Source organism: Oncorhynchus mykiss, chromosome 27, assembly GCF_013265735.2.
Source record: "Oncorhynchus mykiss isolate Arlee chromosome 27, USDA_OmykA_1.1, whole genome shotgun sequence".
Classification (NCBI taxonomy): Eukaryota; Metazoa; Chordata; class Actinopteri; order Salmoniformes; family Salmonidae; genus Oncorhynchus; species Oncorhynchus mykiss.
The window spans coordinates 991,931-1,017,586 of NC_048591.1; the positions used below are offsets into that span (position 1 = coordinate 991,931).

At 42.4% G+C, this 25,656-nt stretch overlaps 1 protein-coding gene across 4 annotated transcripts in view; it reads right to left on the reverse strand.

Moving 5' to 3' along the window:
• col4a4 (collagen, type IV, alpha 4) overlaps positions 1 to 25,656 on the reverse strand; it is a 159,474-nt gene that overhangs the window by 130,433 nt on the left and 3,385 nt on the right. For all 4 annotated transcript variants that reach the window (XM_021587194.2, XM_021587193.2, XM_021587197.2 and 1 more), the window contains one exon: positions 14,413 to 14,455. In XM_021587194.2, the coding sequence (XP_021442869.2) occupies positions 14,413 to 14,455 (43 nt within the window). The remainder of the gene's footprint in view (positions 1 to 14,412; positions 14,456 to 25,656) is intronic.

A 25,656-nucleotide genomic window follows, 5' to 3' on the forward strand; every position in this document is an offset into this window, starting at 1 on the left:
ACACCACCCGATGTTACAGGAAGGCCATAAAGATCATCAAGGACATCAACCACCCGAGCCACTGCCTGTTCACCCCGCTATCATCCAGAAGGCGAGGTCAGTACAGGTGCATCAAAGCTGGGACCGAGAGACTGAAAAACAGCTTCTATCTCAAGGCCATCAGACTGTTAAACAGCCACCACTAACATTGAGTGGCTGCTGCCAACACACTGACAATGACACTGACTCAACTCCAGCCACTTTAATAATGGGAATTGATAGGAAATGATGTAAATATATCACTAGCCACTTTAAGCAATGCTACCTTATATAATGTTACTTACCCTACATTATTCATCTCACATGCATACGTATATACTGTACTCTATATCATCGACTGCATCCTTATGTAATACATGTATCACTAGCCACTTTAACTATGCCACTTTGTTTACATACTCATCTCATATGTATATACTGTACTCGATATCATCTACTGTATCTTGCCTATGCTGCTCTGTACCATCACTCATTCATATATCCTTATGTACATATTCTTTATCCCCTTACACTGTGTATAAGACAGTAGTTTTGGAATTGTTAGTTAGATTACTTGTTGGTTATTACTGCATTGTCGGAACTAGAAGCACAAGCATTTCGCTACACTCGCATTAACATCTGCTAACCATGTGTATGTGACAAATAAAATTTGATTTGATACACACTAGGCCTGTCTGAATACCTGTACCTGAATACCTTGCATTTTAAATAGTACTGATTGGATATGCGTATGCACAAATAGGAAATCAACGTTTTATAGTAAACTTCGACAATTGAGTATGCTTTAAATTCCAGAATGTTACACTAATTTCGGCTTTTTAACAAGTATGGAATTGTGCATCAGGCAAGGGCATATGGAGACGGGCTGTACTAAAATCAACGAATGGCGGGAAACAACGCAATTGCGCATTAGATGAGGCATTCTCAGTATGGAGGAGGCTAGTAATGTTAATATTTGTTGCTTCCAGCATATGTTTTCTAATTAGTATGTAGTACAATTAGTACACAGTATGTTGCTTTAGTAACTAGTAGGGAAGACAGATTTCAGACACAGCAACATACAGACAGCATAGACCGGATTATTTAAATAAAGTACAGCCACAAACAAGGATCAGTTCTTCATTCATTAAAGTAATTAATAAAAGTTAAATCATGATGAATTAATGCAAAATGACAAGTGATTAGTCTTGACCCATATATCTTATCTGAATCAAGTGGTATGTTGACACCTGAACCCACACAAAAAAACCATGGGGAAAGAGTTTCAAGCAGTGTCAGGCAGTCAGCTGAGGACACTTGTCCGTTAAGCCACTTTTACCTTTGCCCCGCAAGGCCTTTGAAAAAACTGTGTGTGATTAACCTTGAGACTTGGAATGACACACAACCCATCCAGCACCAAAACAGGAGCTCAGGCATACAGACACAATGTGGCAGTAAAGACTGGAAGATTCATACAATGCTCAATGAATTGAATGATACAATATGGGTAAAATATGGGTCTTATTAAAAATTCCTAATTGACTAAGCAATATTTAAAATGTCAAATGTGAACATGCTTAAACTTCACATATAAACATCCCTTTTTCAAGACCCAGTCTTTCAAGGATAATTCGTAACAATCCAAATAACTTCACAGATCTTCATTGTAAAGGGTTTAAACATAATGAACCATAAACAATTAATGAACATGCACCTGTAGAACTGTCGTTAAGACACTAAAACAGCTTACAGACGGTAGGTAATTAAGGTCACACTTATGAAAACTTAGGACACTAAAGAGAACTTTCTACTGACTCTAAAAAACACCCAAAGAAAGATGCCCAGGGTGCCTGCTCATCTGCGTGAACGTGCCTTAGGCATGCTGCAAGGAGGCATGAGGACTGCAGACGTGGCCAGGGCAATAAATTGCAATGTCTGTACCATGAGACGCCTAAGACAGCGCTACAGGGAGACAGGACGGACAGCTCATCGTCCTTGCAGTGGCAAACCACGTGTAACAACACCTGCACAGGATCGGTACATCCGAACATTACACCTGCGGGACAGGTACATGATGGCAACAACAGCTGCCCGAGTTACACCAGGAATGCACAATCCCTCCATCAGAGCTGAGACTGTCTGCAATAGGCTGAGAGAGGTTGGACTGAAGGCTTGTAGGCCCTGTTGTAAAGGCAGGTCCTCACCAGACATCACCGACAACAATGTCGCCTATGGTCACAAACCCACCATCGCTGAACCAGACAGGACTGGCAAAAAGTGCTCTTCACTGACGAGTCGCGGTTTGGTCTCAACAGGGGTAATTGTCGGATTCGCGTTTATCGTCGAAGGAATGAGCGTTACACCGAAGCCTGTACTCTGTAGCGGGATCGATTTGGAGGTGGCGGTCCGGACTGAGCTTGTTGTCATGACAGGCAATCTCAACGCTGTGCGTTACAGGAAAGAGATCCTCCTCTCTCATGTGGTACACTTCCTGCAGGATCATCCTGACATGACCCTCCAGCATAACAATGCCACCAGCCATACTGCTCGTTCTGTGCGTGATTTCCTACAAGACAGGCATGTCTTGGCCAGCAAAGAGCCCAGATCTCAATCCCACTGAGCACGTCTGGGACCTGTTGGATCAGAGGGTGAGGGCTAGGGCCATTCCCCCCAGAAATGTCCAGGAACTTTCAGGTGCCTTGGTGGAAGAGTGGGGTAACATCTCACAGCAAGAACTGGCAAATCTGGTGCAATCAATGAGGAGGAGAAGTGCTGCAGTACTTAATGCAGCTGGTGGCTACACCAGATACTGACTGTTACTTTGGATTTTGATCCCCCCCCCTTTGTTCAGGGACACATTACTCCATTTCTGTTAGTCACATGTCTTATAAACTTGTTCAGTTTATGTCTCAGTTGTTGAATCTTGTTATGTTCATACAAATATTTACACATGTTAATTAAGTTAGCTGAAAATAAACACTGTTGACAGTGAGAGAACATTTCTTTTTTTGCTGAGTTTACAAATGCAGTCAGTGGGAATAGGGGCCAGGTGAGCGCAATGGAAGTTCCAGAGGGATCCATGACAGTGACCATTGAGACCTTTCACAATGGATCCCTGCATATACAATGAATAAGACAAAATCTAAATCAGATACAGTTGAAGTCGGAAGTTACACCTTAGCCAAATACTTTTAAACTCAGTTTTTCACAATTCCTGACAATTCCTGACATCTTAGTAAAAATTCCCTGTCAGTTAGGATCACTGCTTTATTTTAAGAATGTGAAATGTCCGAATAATAGTAGAGAGGATGGTTTATTTCAGCTTTTATTTCTTTCATCACATTCCCAGTGGGTCAGACGTTTAAATACACTCAATTAGTATTTGGTAGCATTGCCTTTAAATTGGTTAACTTGGGTCAAACATTTCGGGTAGCCTTCCACAAGCTTCCCACAATAAGTTGGGTGAATTTTGGCCCATTCCTCCTGACAGAGCTGGTGTAACTGAGTCCGGTTTGTAGGCCTCCTTGCTCGCACACGCCTCCTTGCTCGCACACACAGTTCTGCCCACAATTTTTTTACAGGATTGAGGTCAGGGCTTGTGATGGCCACTCCAATACCTTGACTTTGTTGTCCTTAAACCATTTTGCCACAACTTTGGAAGTATGCTTGGGGTCATTGTCCATTTGGAAGACCCATTTGTGACCAAGCATTAATTTCCTGACTGATGTCTTGAGATGTTACTTCAACATATCCACGTAGTTTTCCTCCCTCATGATACCATCTATTTTGTGACCATCTATTTTTGTGAAGTGCACCAGTCCCTCCTGCAGCAAAGCACCCCCACAACATGATGCTGCCACCCCCATGCTTCACGTTTGGGATGGTGTTCTTTGGCTTGCAAGCCTCCCCCTTTTTCCTCCAAACATAACAATGGTCATTATGGCCAAACAGTTCTATTTTTGTTTCATCAGACCAGAGGACATTTCTCCAAAAAGTACGATCTTTTCCCCATGTGCAGTTGCAATCCGTAGTCTGGCTTTTTATTGGCGGTTTTGGAACAGTGGCTTCTTCCTTGCTGAGAGGCCTTTCAGGTTATGTCGATATAGGACTCATTTTACTGTGGATATAGATACTTTTGCACCCGTTTCCTCCTGCATCTTCACAAGGTCCTTTGCTGTTGTTCTGGGATTGATTTGACCTTTTCACACCAAAGTACGTTCATCTCGAGGAGAAAGAACGCGTCTCCTTCCTAAGCAGTATGACGGCTGCGTGGTCCCATGGTGTTTATACTTGCATACTATTGTTTGTACAGATGAACGTGGTACCTTCAGGCGTTTGGAAATTGCTCCCAAGGATGAACCAGACTTGTGGAGGTCTAAAAAAAAATCTGAGGTTTTGGCTGATTTCTTTTGATTTTCCCATGATGTCAAGCAAAAGAGGCACTTGAAATACATCCACAGGTACACCTCCTATTGACTCAAATTATGTCATTTAGCCTATCAGAAGCTTCTAAAGCCATTACATCATTTTCTGGAATTTCCCAAGCTGTTTAAAGGCAGTCAACCTAGTGTATGTAAACTTCTAACACACTGGAATTGTGATACAGTGAATGATAAGTGAAATAATCTGTCTGTAAACAATTGTTGGAAAAATTACTTATGTCATGCACAAAGTAGATGCCTTAATCGACTTGCCAAAACTATAGTTTGTTAACAAGAAATTTGTAGAGTGGTTGAAAACGAGTTTTAAGACTCCAACCTAAATGTATGTAAACTTCCGACTTCAACTGTACAATTTAAAACAAACTGTAATAGAGCTCAACACAAATATTTAAGAATAGAAAAAGGACAGGGCCATATAATTCTGGCTTTCTTTTTTAGTAATGCTGGTTTTCTTATCCACCAGATAGTCGGCCATAGCCTCGTATGAAACATCCTGTAAGCTTGTGAGGCTAAGTTGGCCATTGGTCATGTCATTCATTTGTATTGGCCATTTGAATCAGTCCCTGATTGGAAGTAAAGCCACACTGTTGGGGTTGCATGCATTCCACAAATTAGTTGCCTTGGAGTGTTGGCATATTACATGAGATGTTTTGTGTGTTTTGATGGTGTATCAGGGCAAAATGGTTCATGGATATTCTTTAATATTCCACAAAACTACCCTAGATCTTTCCACCAATATCCCTGCATATCCAATATGCATATCCGGAGCTAGCCAGCTGAAGAGTTCCATCAGCCACTCCTGGGCTACAATCACCTATCCGGACCCGTTTTACTGCCGATGCGGAGCCCCACCGGGCCTTCACGACTAGACTACTGACGTTATCTGCCCGAGGGAGTTATCCAACTGGCCACTCCATCGCAACGAAGTCTGAATGCCCATCTGCGGCCCGCTAATCGTTAGCTGTCTTATCGGCTGATATCTGAATAGGTCTATCGGACAATTTTCTTGGGCCACTATAACTATAACTATTTTGCCAATTAGATTGGTCCCCTCTACCACACGGAACCCCACTAATCTACAGACGGAAACGAACAAGGTGGCTAAAAACAGACCTCCATCTGCCAGCTTGCTACCCATGGCCCGGCTAGCTGTCTGAATTGCCGTAACCCCAACCAACCTCCTAGACGACCAATTCTCATAGCTTTTAGCCGTACCCCTATCCTACTCCTCCTGTTCCTCTGGTGATGTAGAGGTGAATCCAGGCCCTGCAGTGCCTAGGTCCACTCCTATTCCCCAGGCACTCTCTTTTGGTGACTTCTGTAACCGTAATAGCCTTGGTTTCATGCATGTTAACATTAGAAGCCTGCTCCCTAAGTTTGTTTTCTTCAATTCTTTAGCACACTCTGCCAACCCGGATGTCCTAGCCGTGTCTGAATCCTGGCTTAGGAAGACCAACAAAAACTCAGAAATCTCCATCCATAACTACAACATTTTCAGACAAGATAGAACCGGCCAAAGGATCGGTGTTGCAATCTACTGCAGAGTTGGCCTGCAGAGTTCTGTCCTACTATCCAGGTCTGTACCCAAACAATTTGAATTTCTACGTTTAAAAATCCAACTCTCTAAAGACAAGTCTCACCGTTGCCACCTGCTATAGACCACCCTCTGCCCCCAGCTGTGCTCTGGACACAAATTTGTGAACTGATTTCCCCCCATCTATCTTCAAAGATTGTGCTGCTAGGTGACCTAACCTGGAACATGCTTAACACACCATCCATCGTACAATCTAAGCTTGATGCTCTCAATCTCACACAAATTATCAATGAACCTACCAGGTACCACCCCAAAACTGTAAACACGGGCACCCTCCTAGATATCATCCTAACCAACTTGCCCTCTAAATACACCTCTGCTGTCTTCAAACAAGATCTCAGCAATCACTGCCTCATTGCCTGCATCCGTAAAGGGTCAGCGGTCAAACTACCTCCACTCATAACTGTCAAAAGCTCCCTGAAACACTTCAGCGAGCAGGCCTTTCTAATCGACCTGGCCCGGGTATCCTGGAAGGATATTGACCTCATCCCGTCAGTAGAGGATGCCTGGTTATTTTTTTTAAATGCCTTCCTCACCATCTTAAATAAGCATGCCCCAATCAAGAAATTTAGAACCAGGAACAGATATAGCCCTTGGTTCTCTCCCTTAAACACAAAAAACATCCTGTGGCGTTCTGCATTAGCATCGAACAACCCCTGTGATATGCAACTTTTCAGGGAAATTAGTAACCAATATACACAGGCAGTTAGAAAAGCCAAGGCAGAAATGTGCTTCCTGCAACACAAACTCAAAAAAGTTCTGGGACACTGTAAAGTCCATGGAGAATAAGAACACCTCCTCCCAGCTGCCCACTGCACTGAGGATAGGAAACTCTGTCACCACCGATAAATCCACTATAATTGAGAATTTCAATAAGTATTTTTCTACGTCTGGCCATGCTGTCCACCTGGCTACCCCTACCCCGGTCAACAGCACTGCACCCCCAACAGCAACTCGCCCAAGCCTTCCCCATTTCTCCTTCTCCCAAATCCAGTCAGCTGATGTTCTGAAAGAGTTGCAAAATCTTTCTTTCTAAAATTATCTGCCGAAATTGTCACAACCACTATTACTAGCCTGTTCAACCACTCTTTCGTGTCATCTGAGATTCCCAAAGATTGGAAAGCCGCTGCGGTCATCCCCCCCTTCAAAGGGGGGGACACTCTTGACCCAAACTGTTACAGACCTATATATATTCTACCCTGCCTTTCTAAGGCCTTCGAAAGCCAAGTCAACAAACAGATTACCGACCATTTCGAATCCCACCGCACCTTCTCCGCTATGCAATCTGGTTTCAGAGCTGGTCATGGGTGCACCTCATCCACGCTCAAGGTCCTAAACGATATCTTAACCACCATCGACAAGAAACAATACTGTGCAGCCATATTCATTGACCTGGCCAAGGCTGTCGACCCTGTCAATCACCACATCCTCATCGGCAGACTCGATAGCCTTGGTTTCTCAAATGACTGCCTCGCCTGGATCACCAACTACTTCTCTGATAGAGTTCAGTGTGTCAAATCGGAGGGCCTGTTGTCCGGGTCTCTGGCAGTCTCTATGGGGGTGCCACAGGGTTGAATTCTTGGGCCGACTCTCTTCTCTGTATACATTAATGATGTCGCTCTTGCTGCTGGTGAGTCTCTGATCCACCTCTACGCAGACGACACCATTCTGTATACTTCTGGCCCTTCTTTGGACACTGTGTTAACAACCCTCCAGATGAGCTTCAATGCCATTACAACTCTCCTTCAGTGGCCTCTAACTGCTCTTAAATACAAGTAAAACTAAATGCATGCTCTTCAACCAATCGCTGCCTGCACCTGCCTGTCCATCCAGCATCACTACTCTGGACGGTTCTGACTTAGAATATGTGGACAACTACAAATACCTAGGTATCTGGTTAGACTGTAAACTCTCCTTCCAGACTCAAACATCCAACCTAAGTGTATGTAAACTTCCGACTTCAACTGTACAATTTAAAACAAGCTGTAATAGCGCTCAACACAAATATTTAAGAATAGAAAAAAGACAGGGCCATATAATTCTGGCTTTCTCGTATGAAACATCCTGTAAGCTTGTGAGGCTATCAAACATCTCCAATCCAAAGTTAAATCTAGAATTGGCTTCCTATTTCACAACAAAGCATCCTTCACTCATGCTGCCAAACATACCCTCGTAAAACTGACTATCCTACCGATCCTCGACTTCGGCGATGTAATTTACAAAAGAGCCTCCAATACCATACTCAATAAAGTGGATGCAGTCTATCACAGTATCATCCGTTTTGTCACCAAAGCCCCATATACTACACACCACTGCAACCTGTACGCTCTCGTTGGCTGGCCCTCGCTTCATACTCGTCGCCAAACCCACTGACTCCAGGTCATCTACAAGACCCTGCTAGGTAAAGTCCCCCCTTATCTCAGCTCGCTGGTCACCATAGCAGCACCCACCTGTAGCACGTGCTTCAGCAGGTACATCTCTCTGGTCACCCCCAAAGCCAATTCTTCCTTTGGCCATCTCTCCTTCCAGTTCAATGCTGCCAATGACTAGAACGAACTACAAAAATCTCTGAAACTGGAAACACTTATCTCTCTCACTAGCTTTAAGCACCAGCTGTCAGAGCAGCTCACAGATTACTGCACCTGTACATAGCCCATCTATAATTTAGCCCAAACAACTACCTCTCACCCTACTGTATTTCTTTATGTATTTTGCTCCTTTGCACCCCATTATTTATATTTCTACTTTGCACATTCTTCCACTGCAAATCTACCATTCCAGTGTTTTACTTGCTATATTGTATTTACTTCGCCACCATGGCCTTTTTTTTGCCTTTACCTCCCTTATCTCACCTCATTTGCTCACATTGTATTTTGACTTATTTTTCTACTGTATTATTGACTGTATGTTTGTTTTACTCCATGTGTAACTCTGTGTTGTTGTATGTGTTGAACTGCTTTGCTTTATCTTGGCCAGATCGCAATTGTAAATGAGAACTTGTTCTCAACTTGCCTACCTGGTTAAATAAAGGTGAAATAAATAAATATCCAAGATGCTTCAAAAGATTTGCAAGTATGTGTGTGTGCGTGTTAGATGGATACAGAAGATTACTTCTGATCCAAGATAGAATGATTCATGGATATGCATGCACATTCTTTTTTTGCATATGAAAACCAAGCAATGAGAGTTGGAGGTTAATCTTAAATCAAAAGGAGAGATAACTGCGCCTCTGTCTGCATGCCTGGCCGGCGCTGGGTTTACATAACCCCACCGGAATGTGGTAACACCATCAACACAAACAAGACCTCTAGGCATAACAGAAAAGTGCTTATAGCCTTCTCATTCCATATGAAGTGCCTGCATTGAGTGTGTGTATGTGTGCATGCGTCCGTGCATATGACATGACCTGTGTCTATGCGCAGGTCTGAGATTTTTAGCAGGTCGGTATTTCATGCTGGTTGTGTCTAGAGTGCATCCTGTTTCATCCTGTCCATTGTATTCTGATCAAAATGGGGGAATGAGAGTGAGAGAAAGAGAGAGAGACTAAGAGAGATAGATAGGGGTGAAAGACTAGGGAGAGGCCATACCGCCTGGTATAGCAACTGCTCGGCATCTGACCGTAAGACGCTACAGAGGGTAGTGTGTACGGCCCAGTACATCACTGGGGCCAAGCTTCCTGCCACCCAGGACCTATATACTAGGCAGTTTTTTTTGGAAAGCCCAAACAATTGTCAGACTCCAGGCACCCAAGTCATAGACTGTTCTCTCTGCTACCGCACTGCAAGCGGTACCAGAGTACCAAGTCTAGGAACAAAAGGCTCCTTAACAGCTTCTACGCCCAAACCATAAGACTGCTGAACATGTAATCCAATGGTCACCCGGACTATTTACATCGACCCCCCCTCCCTTTTTTTTTACACAGCTGCTACTCGCTGTTTATTATCTATGCATATTCACTTCACCCCTACCTACATGTACAAATTACCTCGACTAACCTGTACCCCCACACATTGACTCAGTACCAGTACCCCCTGTATATAGCCTCGTTATTGTTAGTTTATTGTAACTTTTTAAAATTATTTTTTACTTTAGTTTATTTGGTAAATATTTTCTTAACTCTTTCTTCAACTGCACTGTTGGTTAAGGGCTTGTAAGTAAACATTTCACAGTAAGGTCTACACCTGTTGTATTCAGCGCAAATGACTAATAAAGTTGGATTTGATTTGAGTTACACATATAGTGTTTACACCTGTAGTTTTAAAGTGCTTCTATTCAATTTCAAATGAACAATTGAGTTTTAGGAAAGGTAGATTTTTCAATGTCCTTAGAAATTAAATAGAAAAACACTAGTTGAAGAAACCAATTGAGAGATTTCAGTGGAGCTGTATGGTTAACTGAATAAACTCGGCAAAAAAAGAAACGTCCTCTCAATGTCAACTGCGTTTATTTTCAGCAAACTTAACATGTGTAAATATTTGTATGGACATAACAAGATTCAACAACTGAGACATAAACTGAACAAGTTTCACAGAGATGTGACTAACAGAAGATTAATAATGTGTCCCTGAACAAAGGGGGGGTCAAAATCAAAAGTAACAGTCAGTATCTGGTGTGGCCACCAGCTGCATTAAGTACTGCAGCGCATCTCCTCCTCATGGACTGCACCAGATTTGCCAGTTCTTGCTGTGAGATGTTACCCCATTCTTCCACCAAGGCACCTGCAAGTTCCCGGACATTTCTGGGGGGAATGGCCCTAGCCCTCACCCTCCGATCCAACAGGTCCCAGACGTGCTCAGTGGGATTGAGATCCGGGCCCTTCGCTGTCCATGGCAGAACACTGACACGTTCACGCAGATGACCAGGGACCATGTGCATCTTTCCTCTGGTGTTTTCAGTCAGTAGAAAGGCCTCCTTAGTGTCCTAAGTTTTCATAAGTGTGACATTAATTGCCTACCCTCTGTAAGCTGTTAGTGTCTTCACGACCGTTCCACAGGTGAATGTTCATTAATTGTTTATGGTTCATTGAACATGGGAAACAGTGTTAAAACCCTTTACAATGAGGATCTGTGAAGTTATTTGGATTTTTACGAATTATCTTTGAAAGACAGGGTCCTGAAAAGGGGATGTTTCTTTTTTTGCCCTTTGTTCACCATGGCGCTGTCGATTATTGTTACAATGTCCGTTGGTGTGTGTGAGTCCCCGTGCTGTGTGTTTTGGGATTTCGTGCCCTTATGGATTGCGCAGATGGTTGTGGGTCTCGTCCCGTGTGTTTATCATGGTGCTTGTGTTATTTATTCAAGGTACTCCTTGATATTTTGTTTGGGATTCAACCCTGTGTTTTTGTTACGTGTTTGTTTGGTCTTCGTCCCCGTGCCCTTACACAGCACAACATAATTTGGGGTATAATGAAAAAAACTATTACGCATTCCTGCGCCTGTCTCCCGATCCTCATACCAGCGTGACAGAATAATCTACCATTAAGGGAGACAGCCTGTCCAACGCCGCCTTAACCGGTCCGTCCGACGCCACTGCTACTGGTCAGTCCGACGCAACTTCAACAGTGGCAACTGGCCTGTCCGACGATGACGCAACTTCGGCAGCTGCATCGGGTCCTGATCGACCCTCACTGCGTTCCTGTGATCGTCCACGGAGCCAAATGTCGTTGCACTGCGGAAAGGGCCAGGGTGGTGTTAATCATTGCGCGCATGTGTTATTCATTCAAGGTCCTCCCCACTCTTTTGTTTGGGTTTCAACCCAGTGTTTTTGTTTAGTGTTTGTTTGGTCTTCGTCCTTTGCACGCGCGCCGCAAATTGGGTACAATAAAAACCTCTTATTACGCATTCCTGCGCCTGTCTCCTGAATCAATTATGCCAACGTGACAGACTCCCTGTTTAAATGAAGATAAAATATGATTTTTTTTGCTGTGGTGGGGGGAGAGACTAAAGGGACTTTTTGGACCAACATTACCATAATGCAGTGAGCATTGAGAACAGCCAAGAGCCGAGCAGCCCTGCGTCCCTTTCTCCTAAAGTGTACACAAGTACACTTCTCCAGACAAATGTAAAATCATTGGATTTGTGTAGGCATGGGCTAGAGCAGGGCTTCCCAAACTCAGTCCTCGGGACCACAAGGTGTGCGAGTTTTGTTTTTTTGCCCTAGCACTACACAGCTGATTCAAATACTCAACTAATCATCAAGCTTTGATCATTTGGATCAGCTGTGTGGTGTTAGGGCAAAAAACAAAAACATGCACCCCTTGGGATCCCAAGGACTGAATTTGGGAAATGCCTCTAAAATCCATGAAGGTCAGTTAAGTGTACAATTCGGCAGATGTTTGGGGGTGGGGGTGCTGCAATTTTTTTGTCCGCGCTACAGATGGCTACATCAGTCCGCTAATACAGGACTGGTAAAGGCCCAGTGCACTACGCATTTCTCTGGTATTTCAGGGTGTGTAGGAGCACCCTCAGCACCTCTACGCCCTGTGGCTATGCAATTTGGAAGAATGGACAGGCCTGGTCTGAACACAGGAGGTGGAGGTTAAAGTGTCAAAGCATGATCAGACTTCCTTCTACCTCATATACACTAGTAACAGGACAGATAGGTTATTATGCACATCAATGAACATTAACAATCAAAGTAATTTAATGAATAAAGCACATATACAGTACTTGCAAGGGTTAGGCAAGTAAACACAATATGTGTTGCCTCTATTTGTGACTCGGAGGCATATGTCACGCGTCACTACTTCACAGGAAAGCCATTTGAACTGTGTTTTTTTGGCAGAAATGCCTTCTGGAATATGTGAACTGTCATGTGCCTTAATAACAAACTTGTATGACATCTGTAAATACGAATACAAATTGTTAAATTACGAGTCTAGTTGGTTTAGCCATAGAAAAAGACAGGAACCTTCCCGCTTAGCATGATTGGCTGAGATAATGGCTGGGCTGGGTGAGTTCGGATTGGTCTGCATGTGGCAAGCTTCTGTCTATAACATGAGTTGGTCAATATTTGTAGGTAATCCTTTCTTCTAACGTGGCTTTTTTTGGAAGATATCAAAGTGTTGCTCTTCACTTTCTAGAGGACTGAGTTTTGAAATCAGTAGAAGGCCAGGTGGAATTAGAGTTGGACAGCTAAGGAGATGGAGAAAATTCTGCCTTTTGATTGCAAATATACAGAGGGAAAGCTGTATAAAACACCTGCCTCCAGATTACATCTTCAAACTAAAGGCAACCATGGCATCGTGACAGAGAGGAGAAGCGTCCATCCATGTACATGGGTAAGATAGTCTAGCTAGCTACATTTTCAGACATTACACCTTTCTAATTTTGTCACAAAGTTGTTTTCATTTCAAGTTAAAGCATACTGTTAGGTAGGTAGCTAGCTAACGTTACCTGGCTGGCTCGCCAGCTAAAGTTACGTGTATGATCTGACTCCACTATGCAAGTAACCATTTCCATAGAATGTGCATGATGTCACTGCGACAACTGTCGATAGCTGGTAAATTTGCTCTGGGTATCTACTCCGATGCCAGAGTGCAGAATAACTGACAAATTTACGAATGTTCAAAACCAGTTGAATATGGCCGGTGTCAGTAAACGTTGGCAAACAAAGCGTAATTGAATTGCTGCCAGCAGCACAGTTAGTCATCAACACTATGGATAACATGAAAACAGCCTAACCAGCTCTGCTAAGGCGAGTAAAATGGTCAGTGTGAGCTGTTCTCTCATGTGTCTGGAAGTAGCTAGCAAGCTAGCCAACATTACCAGTTAGCTTGGGAGCTTGACTGGTGTTATTAGGTCAGAACGCTTTGATCTACCCTACTCCTTGGCCAGAGAATCTAGTGTGTGTGCTCTGAAATTTTACAAATGGACAACCTGACAACGCTCTGAGTTTACAAACGCCCAGGGCGCAATCTGGCACTCCAGATTGAATTTACGAATACACCTGTAGTATAAACCAGCCTTTAGTCTTGAAATGTTTGGTTGTTAAGTACATTGCCTCACATGTGAATCCTTAAAGAGATGGGCTAAGGCTTAAGAGGGTGTGAACAAAGCTGAATGGGTGTAGACAAAGAAGAGCTCTCCAGTAGGTTTACCAAAACATTCAAGAGCCATTTTCTCAAAAGTGAAGTTACAATTTTAGCAACTTTCAAAGCATAATTACTTTCCCATTGTTCCACAGTTGTATTGTATGATATACCATTTTCTAGCTCAGTCTCTACTTTTATTCAATGTAAAAATCACAATTTCAAATTTTGCAACATTGAGACCGAATTTATCACTTTATCACTTAGGCCGAAATTAATGTAAACCTATGAGATATTTCAAAGAACGTTGGTAGAAACCACTCACTTACCCCCATTACGGCCTGTCCAGCAACGACCATTATCACAAGCCACCTATAGAAGAGAAGACATTAAAGTTAGGGCCCATGTTTGCACCAGTTGGTTTCAAAAGTGGAGAAGAGCAGACCTGCGTTCAATACCATTTGAAATCTTTTTGTGTTTTCTCTTGTCTACTTGGAGTGCCATATGGGAAGGGTTTTCACCTTTTTGACTATTCTATAGGTTACATTGTACCAGGCAGGCTCAATCAAGCCCAGAGTATTAGAAAATATTTGTATTTGAATTCAGGTCTTAATAAAAGCTCCTAAAAAGCTAGATCCTTTCTTCTACAATAAACACACAATTTCCTATTAATTAAAGTTATTTACAGGTGCAAGCTGACTGTGTCAAAATTACTGAGTAGGGCCCTAAGTTAAGTTTTTTGTAATAAATTGATTGTCAGTTTTCTCATAAATAAGAAGTTTGGGAACCACTGCTGTAAGGAATTCTCAAAGCTCCATTGTTAGGTTGTTTTAACTACTCCTATGAAATGTTAGTCTGTCAGGTACTTAGCAGGAAGGTCTCATTTCACTATTATTATAACAAGATCCAGATGGCAAATGTATAGATTCGGTCTATCTTAAAAATAGGAGGCCTCTTACACTTACATGTTGTAATGTAAAAAATGCATAGCACTCAGAATTGAAAAGGTTTACCAGAAATAGTTCATCCTGATCAGACAGGTTTTTTACATGGACGATACATTGGAGATAAATATACGACAGCTTCTAGAAGTAATACAACATCATGAAACATCTAAGAAGCCAGGCCTGGTATTTATAGTGGATTTTGAAAAGGCCTTTGATAAAGTAAGAATGGATTTTATTCATAAATGCCTGGATTTTTTTTCAATTTTGGTGACTCTCTTATAAAATGGGCAAAAGTCATGTATAGCAACCCCAGGTGTAAAATAGTAAATAGCGGTTACTTCTCAGAGAGTATTGAATTGTCAAGAGGAGTTAAATAATGGTGTCCGCTGTCACCATAACTATTCGTTATGACCATTGAAATGCTAGCTATTAAAATTAGACCAAATAACAACATTAGAGGATTAGAAATTCAAAGCTTAAAAACAAAGGTGTCCTTGTATGCCAAAATCTCACGTTTTATATTAAGTCTGCAAGCTACATCCATGCAATATCTCATTGAAGATCTAGATAACTTTTCTGGACTCTCTGGACTAAAACCTAAGTGTACAATATTACGTATTGGATATTTTTAAAATTCTACTTTTACATTACCCTGCAGTTTACCTATAACATGGCCTGACGGTGAAGTAGACATACGTGGTATTCAAATCACAAGATATATAAATGAGCTCTCCACAATGCATTTTAATGGAAAACGTGTAAAAATAGACAAGATCCTATAACCACGGAGAGGTAAATACCGTCTATTCAAGGAAATATTGCCCTGATTAACTCCTTAGTCATATCTCAGTTTACTCACTTACTTATGGTGCTGCCTACTCCTGATGATTAATTAAAAAAATGTGTAATTCTGCCCCTGGACAAGGCAATTAACCCACTGTATCCTGGTAGGCCGTCTTTGTAAATAAAAATGTGTTCTTAACTGACTTGCCAAGTTAAATGAAAGTACAAAATAAAAAAATATTTAAAAATGAGCAAATTTTTTTTTCCTCGATTTATCTGCCTATCTATATAATGAATAGGGTGGGTTGAGATTATTAAATATAAAAGCACTAAACATCTCTCTAAAATCTTCACTTATTCAAAAGTGTTACTTGATCCATAAATGGTTCTCAAGTAGATTACTAAGAAAAGCTCAGTAATCTACTGTCTTTTTGACTTTGTGCAGATATCTCATTTTCTGTGAATTGAAAATTATACTTTTTTCAAAGTATACAGAACAAGTATTTGATACACTGCCGATTTTGCAGGTTTTCCTACTTACAAAACATGTAGAGGTCTGTACTTTTTTTAATCATATGAACACATCAACTGTGAGAGACAGACTCTAAAACAAAAATCCAGAAAATCACATTGTATGATTTTTAAGTAATTACTTAGCATTTTATTGCATGACATAAGTATTTGATACATCAGAAAAGCAGAACTTAATATTTGGAACAGAAACCTTTGTTTGCAATTACAGAGATCCTACGTTTCCTGTAGTTCTTGACCAGGTTTGCACACACTGCAGCAGGGATTTTGGCTCACTCCTCCATACAGACCTTCTCCAGATCCTTCAGGTTTCGGGATGTCGCTGGGGCCTATATGGACTTTCAGCTCCCTCCAAAGATTTTCTATTGGGTTCAGGTCTGGAGACTGGCTAGGCCACTCCAGGACCTTGATATGCTTCTTACGGAGCCACTCCTTAGTTGCCCTGGCTGTGTGTTTCGGGTCGTTGTCATGCTGGAAGACCCAGCCACGACCCATCTGCAATGCTCTTACTGAGGGAAGGAGGTTGTTGGCCAAGATCTCGCGATACATGGCCCCATCCATCCTCCCCTCATTACGGTGCAGTCATCCTGTCCCCTTTGCAGAAAAGCATCCCCAAAGAATGATGTTTCCACCTCCATGCTTCACGGTTGGGGTCGTGTTCTTGGGGTTGTGCTCATCCTTCTTCTTCCTCCAAACACGGCGAGTGGAGTTTAGACAAAAAAGCTCTATTTTTGTCTCATCAGACCACACGACCTTCTCCCATTCCTCCTCTGGATCATCCAGATGGTCATTGGCAAACTTCAGATGGGCCTGGACATGCGCTGGCTTGAGCAGGGGGGCCTTGCGTGCGCTGCAGGATTTTAATCCATGACGGCGTAGTGTGTTACTAATCGTTTTCTTTGAGACTGTGGTCCCAGCTCTCTTCAGGTCATTGACCAGGTCCTGCCGCGTATTTCTGGGCTGATCCCGCACCTTCCTCATGATCATTGATGCCCCACGAGGTGAGATCTTGCATGGAGCCCCAGACCGAGGGTGATTGACCGTCATATTGAACTTCTTCCATTTTCTAATAATTGCGCCAACAGTTGTTGCCTTCTCATCAAGCTGCTTGCCTATTGTCCTGTAGCCCATCCCAGCCTTGTGCATGTCTACAATTTTTCCCTGATGCCCTTACACAGCTCTCTGGTCTTGGCCATTGTGGAGAGGTTGGAGTCTGTTTGATTGAGTGTATGGACAGGTGTCTTTTATACAGGTAACGAGTTCAAACAGGTGCAGTTAATACAGGTAATGAGTGGAGAACAGGAGGGCTTCTTAAAGAAAAAACTAACAGGTCTGTGAGAGCCGGAATTCTTACTGGTTGGTAGGTGATCAAATACTTATGTCATGTAATAAAATGCAAATTAATTACTTAAAAATCATTCAATGTGATTTTCTGGATTTTGTTTTAGATTCTGTCTCTTACCATTGAAGTGTACCTATGATAAAAAAAATTACAGACCTCTATATGCTTTGTAAGTAGGAAAACCTGCAAAATCGGCAGTGTATCAAATACTTGTTCTCTCCACTGTATCTCTTTTTCAAACAAGCATTGCAGAGTTGGCTACAATTTCATCCCCCTGAAAAGATAGAAAAAACATTTAAACAATATTATGGCTGAACTCAAATGTGCAGGTTGATTAAAGACCTGTATTTATGGGAAAGATGTTTGAAAAGGGTTTTTTGTTTTTAAATGATAAGAGTTATGTCTTTCATGGAGTTGTTGTATGGGAAGGTCTGCTCAATCCAAGATTACAACCAATTGATTACAGCATTACGCCAAAAATGGAGGCGGCAGGTGGCAGTGGGTGGAGGTAGGGAACTGGTCAGTCTGCTCAATATAAAGGATCAAAACTTGAGGAGGAATAAAAATAGCATAAATAGGAAAGTATACCAGTTTCATTTGAGGACCAGGATGTTGACAGCTGCGCCATACAGATGGCAAAATAGTTGGGAAGAGATTTTTTTATGTACAGATTCCATGGTACAGGGTTCAAATATAAAATGACGCAAGGTTTAAGACTTTGTACTTTTCAGCTAAAATGATTATATAGAATTCTTGCCACCAAGAAAAATCATCAAAGCTCTGCAGATTTTGTTGTGGGGATACAGAATCAATAGATAATTTATTTTGGTATTGGCCTAAGGTAGCCTGTTTTTGGTTACTACATGAATCCAAATGTGTTATTTAATAGTTTTGATGTCTTCACTATTGTCTTCACAATTCTACAATGAGTAGGTGTCCTAAAACTTTTGACCGTAGTGTAGGTTCAGAACTTTGTGAAAAAGAACAGTTAAAATATATGGCAAATATAAATCAAACTTGATGGTCTTCAGAAATAGATGGGAGGGGTTGAGGGAAACGGAAGGATAGGAGTAAAAACAAACAAAAGATACCTATTGTAAAATAGATTGTGTTCTTAAAATGAATATAGTATGTATAAGCTGGAAGTAGAAGCCTAAGTGTTGTTGTTCATTAGTTTACTCCAAATAGGGGAAGGGTGGTAGGGTTATGGTAAAATAATGAAGGAAAATGTACTTTGGAAAGTATTCAGACTCATTAACGTTTTCCACATGTTGTTAGGTTGAAGCCTTATTCTAAAACATATTAAATTGTTTTTATCCCCATCAGTCTAAACACAACACACTGTAATGACAAAGCAAAAACAGGTTTTTAGAAATGTTGGCATTTTTCTGCAAATCCTCTAAAGCTCTGTCAGGTTGGACGAGGAGCGATGCTGCACAGCTATTTTCAAGTCTCTCCAGAGATGTTCGATCAGGTTCAAGTCTGGGCTCTGGCTGGGCAACTCAAGTACATTCAGAGACTGGTGCCGAAGCCACTCCTGCGTTGTCTTGGCTGTGTGCTTAGGGTCATTGTCCTGTTTGAAGGTGAAACTTTGCCCCAGTCTGTGGTCCTGAGCACTCCGGAGCAGGTTTTCATTAAGTATCTCTCTGTTCTTTGCCCCATTCACCTTTGCCTCAATCCTGACAAGTCTCCCAGTCCCATACTGAAAAACATCTCCAAAGGATGATGCTGCCACCACCAGGCTTCATCGTAGCGATGGTATTGGCCTGGTGATGAGCAGTGCCTGGTTTCCACCAGACTTGACACTTGGCATTCAGGCCAAAGAGTTTAATCTTGGTTTCATCAGACCAGAGACTCTTGTTTCCTGCTTGGCAATCTCCAAGCAGGCTATCGTCATGACGTTTCCCTGTTGGGTGAGGTTTATGACCCCACCATAAATACAGTGCCTTGCGAAAGTATTCGGCCCCCTTGAACTTTGCGACCTTTTGCCACATTTCAGGCTTCAAACATAAAGATATAAAACTGTATTTAAACAACAAGTGGGACACAATCATGAAGTGGAACGACATTTATTGGATATTTCAAAACTTTTTTAACAAATCAAAAACTGAAAAATTGGGCGTGCAAAATTATTCAGCCCCCTTAAGTTAATACTTTGTAGCGCCACCTTTTGCTGCGATTACAGCTGTAAGTCGCTTGGGGTATGTCTCTATCAGTTTTGCACATCGAGAGACTGAAACTTTTCCCATTCCTCCTTGCAAAACAGCTCGAGCTCAGTGAGGTTGGATGGAGAGCATTTGTGAACAGCAGTTTTCAGTTCTTTCCACAGATTCTCGATTGGATTCAGGTCTGGACTTTGACTTGGCCATTCTAACACCTGGATATGTTTATTTTTGAACCATTCCATTGTAGATTTTGCTTTATGTTTTGGATCATTGTCTTGTTGGAAGACAAATCTCCGTCCCAGTCTCAGGTCTTTTGCAGACTCCATCAGGTTTTCTTCCAGAATGGTCCTGCATTTGGCTCCATCCATCTTCCCATCAATTTTAACCATCTTCCCTGTCCCTGCTGAAGAAAAGCAGACCCAAACCATGATGCTGCCACCACCATGTTTGACAGTGGGGATGGTGTGTTCAGCTGTGTTGCTTTTACGCCAAACATAACGTTTTGCATTGTTGCCAAAAAGTTCAATTTTGGTTTCATCTGACCAGAGCACCTTCTTCCACATGTTTGGTGTGTCTCCCAGGTGGCTTGTGGCAAACTTTAAACAACACTTTTTATGAATATCTTTAAGAAATGGCTTTCTTCTTGCCACTCTTCCATAAAAGCCAGATTTGTGGAATATACGACTGATTGTTGTCCTATGGACAGTCTCCCACCTCAGCTGTAGATCTCTGCAGTTCATCCAGAGGGATCATGGGCCTCTTGGATGCATCTCTGATCAGTCTTTTCCTTGTATGAGCTGAAAGTTTAGAGGGACGGCCAGGTCTTGGTAGATTTGCAGTGGTCTGATACTCCTTCCATTTCAATATTATCGCTTGCACAGTGCTCCTTGGGATGTTTAAAGCTTGGGAAATCTTTTTGTATCCAAATCCGGCTTTAAACTTCTTCACAACAGTATCTCGGACCTGCCTGGTGTGTTCCTTGTTCTTCAGGATGCTCTCTTCGCTTTTAACGGACCTCTGAGACTATCACAGTGCAGGTGCATTTATACGGAGACTTGATTACACACAGGTGGATTGTATTTATCATCATTAGTCATTTAGGTCAACATTGGATCATTCAGAGATCCTCACTGAACTTCTGGAGAGAGTTTTCTGCACTGAAAGTAAAGGGGCTGAATAATTTTGCACGCCCAATTCTTCAGTTTTTGAGATGTTAAAAAAGTTTGAAATATCCAATAAATGTCGTTCCACTTCATGATTGTGTCCCACTTGTTGTTGATTCTTCACAAAAAAATACAGTTTTATATCTTTATGTTTGAAGCCTGAAATGTGGCAAAAGGTTGCAAAGTTCAAGGGGGCCGAATACTTTCGCAAGGCACTGTACCCTTTCCCCTTTTCTCTCCACTCTATAGAATGGACTCCTGGAAAGCCCTGTATTACCACAGAGAAAGTATGGTAACATCAAAAGGTTGGGAAATGGAACAATATTTTCCTATAAATGTATCAATGTTTGGTACCCTTCCCCAGATCTGTTCCTCAACACAATCCTGTCTCGGCGCTCTACGGACAATTAATTTGGACTCATGGTTTGGTTTTTGCTCTGACATGCACTGTCAACTGTGGGACCTTATATTGACAGGTGTGAGCCTTTCCAAATCATGTCCAATCAATTGAATTTACCATAGGTGAAGGATGATCAATGGGATAAGGAATGCACCTGAGGGCTATTTAGAGTCTCATAGCAAAGGGTCTAAATACTTATACAAATAATATTAATACATTTGCAAACGTTTCTTAAAACCAGTTTTTGCCTTGTCATTATGGGATAATGTGCGTAGATTGCTGAGTTTTAAAATGTTTTTATCCATTTTAGAATAAGGGTGTAATGTAACAAAATGTGCAAAAGGTCCAGGGGTCTGAATTACTTTCCAAAGGTACTGTATAGACAGTACCATTCAAAAGTTTGGAAACACCTACTCATTTTTCTTTATTTTTACTATTTTCTACATTGCAGAATAATAGTGAAGATAAAACTATGAAATAAAACATATGGAATTGTGAAGTAACAAAAAAAGTGTTAAACAAATACAAATATATTTCAGATTCTTCAAAGTAGCCACCCTTTGCCTTGATGACAGCTTTGCACAATCTTGGCAATCTCTCCAACAGCTTCATGAAGAATGCTTTTCCATCAGTCTTGTAGGAGTTCCCACATATGCTGAACACTTGTTGGATGCTTTTCCTTAACTCTGTGGTCCAACTCATCCCAAACCATCTCAATGGGGTTGAGGTTGGGTGATTGTGGAGGCCAGGTTATCTGATGCAGCACTCCATCACTCTCCTTCTTGGTCAAATAGCCCTTACAGAACCTGGAGTTGTGTTTTGGGTCATTGTCCTGTTGAAAAACAAAATGATAGTCCCACTAAGCGCAAACCAGATAGGATGGCGTAATGCTGCAGAATGCTGTGGTAGCCATGCTGGTTAAATCACAGACAGCTCCCACACACCATCACACCCAGAGCATATCAGACAACTTTTCTCTACCACATCTACGGATTACTACCGCAAGCTCTGAAACCTTTACACCGGATCATCGCAGCTAGCTAGCTGCTATCCGAGTGGCTACTCCTGGCTAACGTCTCCATCTTGAAGCAAGCACCAGTTAGCCTGGAGCAAGCCTCAAGCTAGACCCATCTCCCAGCTAGCCAAAGAGGTCCACCAGCCAATTATTGGGCTACAATACCTCTTTTGCCAATTGGCCTGGACCCTTTACTGCCAACACGGAGCCCCGCCGATCCATCACGACTGGTCTGCTGACGTAGCCGTCCAAGGTGGTCTCAACAGGCTCTTCCGTTGCGACATCGCCGGATGCCCATCTGCTATCCCCGGTCCGCTAGCTATCTGAATCACATTGTCTCCAGCTCGCCTAGCGTAGCAGCGACAACGGAATTTGGCTCCCTGACTCATCTAGTGCTACTCATTGGACCCTATGATCACTTGGCTACACATGCATCTCCCTAATGTCAATATGCCTCAACTATTGCTGTTTTGGTTCGTGATTGTTTTATTTCACTGTAGAGCCAATAGCCCCACCCAATATGCCTTAGATAGTCATTTTGTTCCAACACCCACACATGTGGTGACCTCACCTGGCTTATCTGGTGCCTCGAGACAAAACCTCTCCCATCGTCACTCAATGCCTAGGTTTACCTCCACTGTACTCACATCCTACCATACCCTTGTCTGTACATTATGCCTTGATTCTATTCTTCCGCACCCAGAAATCTGCTCCTTTTACTCTCTGTTTCCGAACGCACTTATAGCCTTTAGTCAAAACTTTATCCTACTCCTCCTCTGTTCCTCTGGTGATGTAAAGGTTAACCCAGGCCCTGCAGCCCCCAGCACCACTCCCATTCCACAGGCGCTCTAATTGGTTGCCTTGGTTTCATGCATGCTAACATTAGAAGCCTCCTCCCTAAGTTTGTATTATCCACTGCTTTAGCACACTCCACCAACCCTGATGTTCTAGCTGTGTCTGAACCATGGATTAGGAAGGCCACCAAAAATCCAGAAATGTCCATCCCTAACTACAGTGGGGAGAACAAGTATTTGATACACTGCCGATTTTGCAGGTTTTCCTACTTACAAAGCATGTAGATGTCTGTAATTTTTTATCAACTGTGAGAGACGGAATCTAAAACAAAAATCCAGAAAATCATATTGTATGATTTTTAAGAAATTAATTTGCATTTTATTGCATGACATAAGTATTTGATCACCTACCAACCAGTAAGAATTCCGGCTCTCACAGACCTGTTAGTTTTTCTTTAAGAAGCCCTCCTGTTCTCCACTCATTCATTACCTGTATTAACTGCACCTGTTTGTACTCATTACCTGTATAAAAGACACCTGTCACTCAATCAAACAGACTTCAACCTCTCTACAATGGCAAAGACCAGAGAGCTGTGTAAGGACATCAGGTATAAAACTCTAGACCTGCACAAGGCTGGGATGGGCAACAGGACAATAGGCAAGCAGCTTGGTGAGAAGGCAACAACTGTTGGCGCAATTATTTGAAAATGGAAGAAGTTCAATATGACGGTCAATCACCCTCGGTCTGGGACTCCATGCAAGATTTCACCTCGTGGGGCATCAATGATCATGAGGAAGGTGAGGGATCAGCCCAGAACTACATGTCAATGACGTGGAGAGAGCTGGGACCACAGTCTCAAAGAAAACCATTAGTAACTACGCCGTCATGGGTTAAAATCCTGCAGAGCATTCAAGGTCCCCCTGCTCAAGCCAGCGCATGTCCAGGCCCATCTGAAGTTTGTAAATGACCATCTGGATGATCCAGAGGAGGAATGGGAGAAGGTCATGTGGTCTGATGAGACAAAAATAGAGCTTTTTGTCTAAACTCCACTCGCTGTGTTTGGAGGAAGAAGAAGGATGAGTACAACCCCAAGAACACGACCTCAACCGTGAAGCATGGAGGTGGAAACATCATTCTTTGGGGATGCTTTTCTGCAAAGGGGACAGGACGACTGGACCGTATTGAGGGGAGGATTGGATGGGGCCATGTATCGCGAGATCTTGGCCAACAACCTCCTTCCCTCAGTAAGAGCATTGCAGATGGGTCGTGGCTGGGTCTTCAAGCATGACAACGACCCAAAACACACAGCCAGGGCAACTAAGGAGTGGCTCCGTAAGAAGCATCTCAAGGTCCTGGAGTGGCCTAGCCAGTCTCCAGACCTGAACCCAATAGAAAATCTTTGGAGGGAGCTAAAAGTCCGTATTGCCCAGCAACAGCCCCGAAACCTGAAGGATCTGGAGAAGGTCTGTATGGAGGAGTGAGCCAAAATCCCTGTTGCAGTGTGTCAAGAACTACAGGAAACGTATGATCTCTGTAATTGCAAACAAAGGTTTCTGTACCAAATATTAAGTTGTGCTTTTCTGATGTATCAAATACTTATGTCATGCAATAAAATGCAAATTAATTACTTAAAAATCATACAATGTGATTTTCTGGATTTTTGTTTTAGATTCCGTCTCGCACAGTTGAAGTGTACCAATGATAAAAATGACAGACCTCTACATGTTTTGTAAGTAGGAAAACCTGCAAAATCGGCAGTGTATCAAATACTTGTTCTCCCCATCTTCCGACAAGATGGAACTGCCAAAGGGGGCGGAAGCCTACAGAGTTCTGTCATACTATCCAGGTCTGTGCCCAAACAATTGGGCTTCTACTTTTAAAAATCCACGTTTCCAGAAACAAGTCTCTCACCGTTGTCGCTTGAAATAGACCCCCCCTCAGCCCCTAGCTGTGCCCTGGACACCATATTTGAATTGATTGCCCCCCATCTATCTTCAGAGTTTGTACTGTTAGGTGACCTAAACTGGGATATGCTTAACACCCTGGCCATGCTACAATCTAAGCTAAATGCCCTCAATCTCACTGAAATTATCATGGAACCTACCAAGTACAATCCTAAATCCGTAAACATGGGCACCCTCTTAGATATCATCCTGACCAACTTGCCCTCTAAATACACCTCTGCTGTCTTCAACCAGGATCTCAGCGATGAGTGATGGGTCCATGGTCAAACGACCAGCCCACATAACTGTCAAACGCTCCCTAAAACACTTCAGCGAGCAGGCCTTTCTAATCGACCTGGCCCGGGTATCCTGGAAGGATATTCACCTCATCCCGTCAGTAGAGGATGCCTGGATGCTCTTTAAAATAGCTTTCCTCGATAAATTAAATATGCATGCCCCATTAAAAAATTGTAGAAATAAGAACAGATA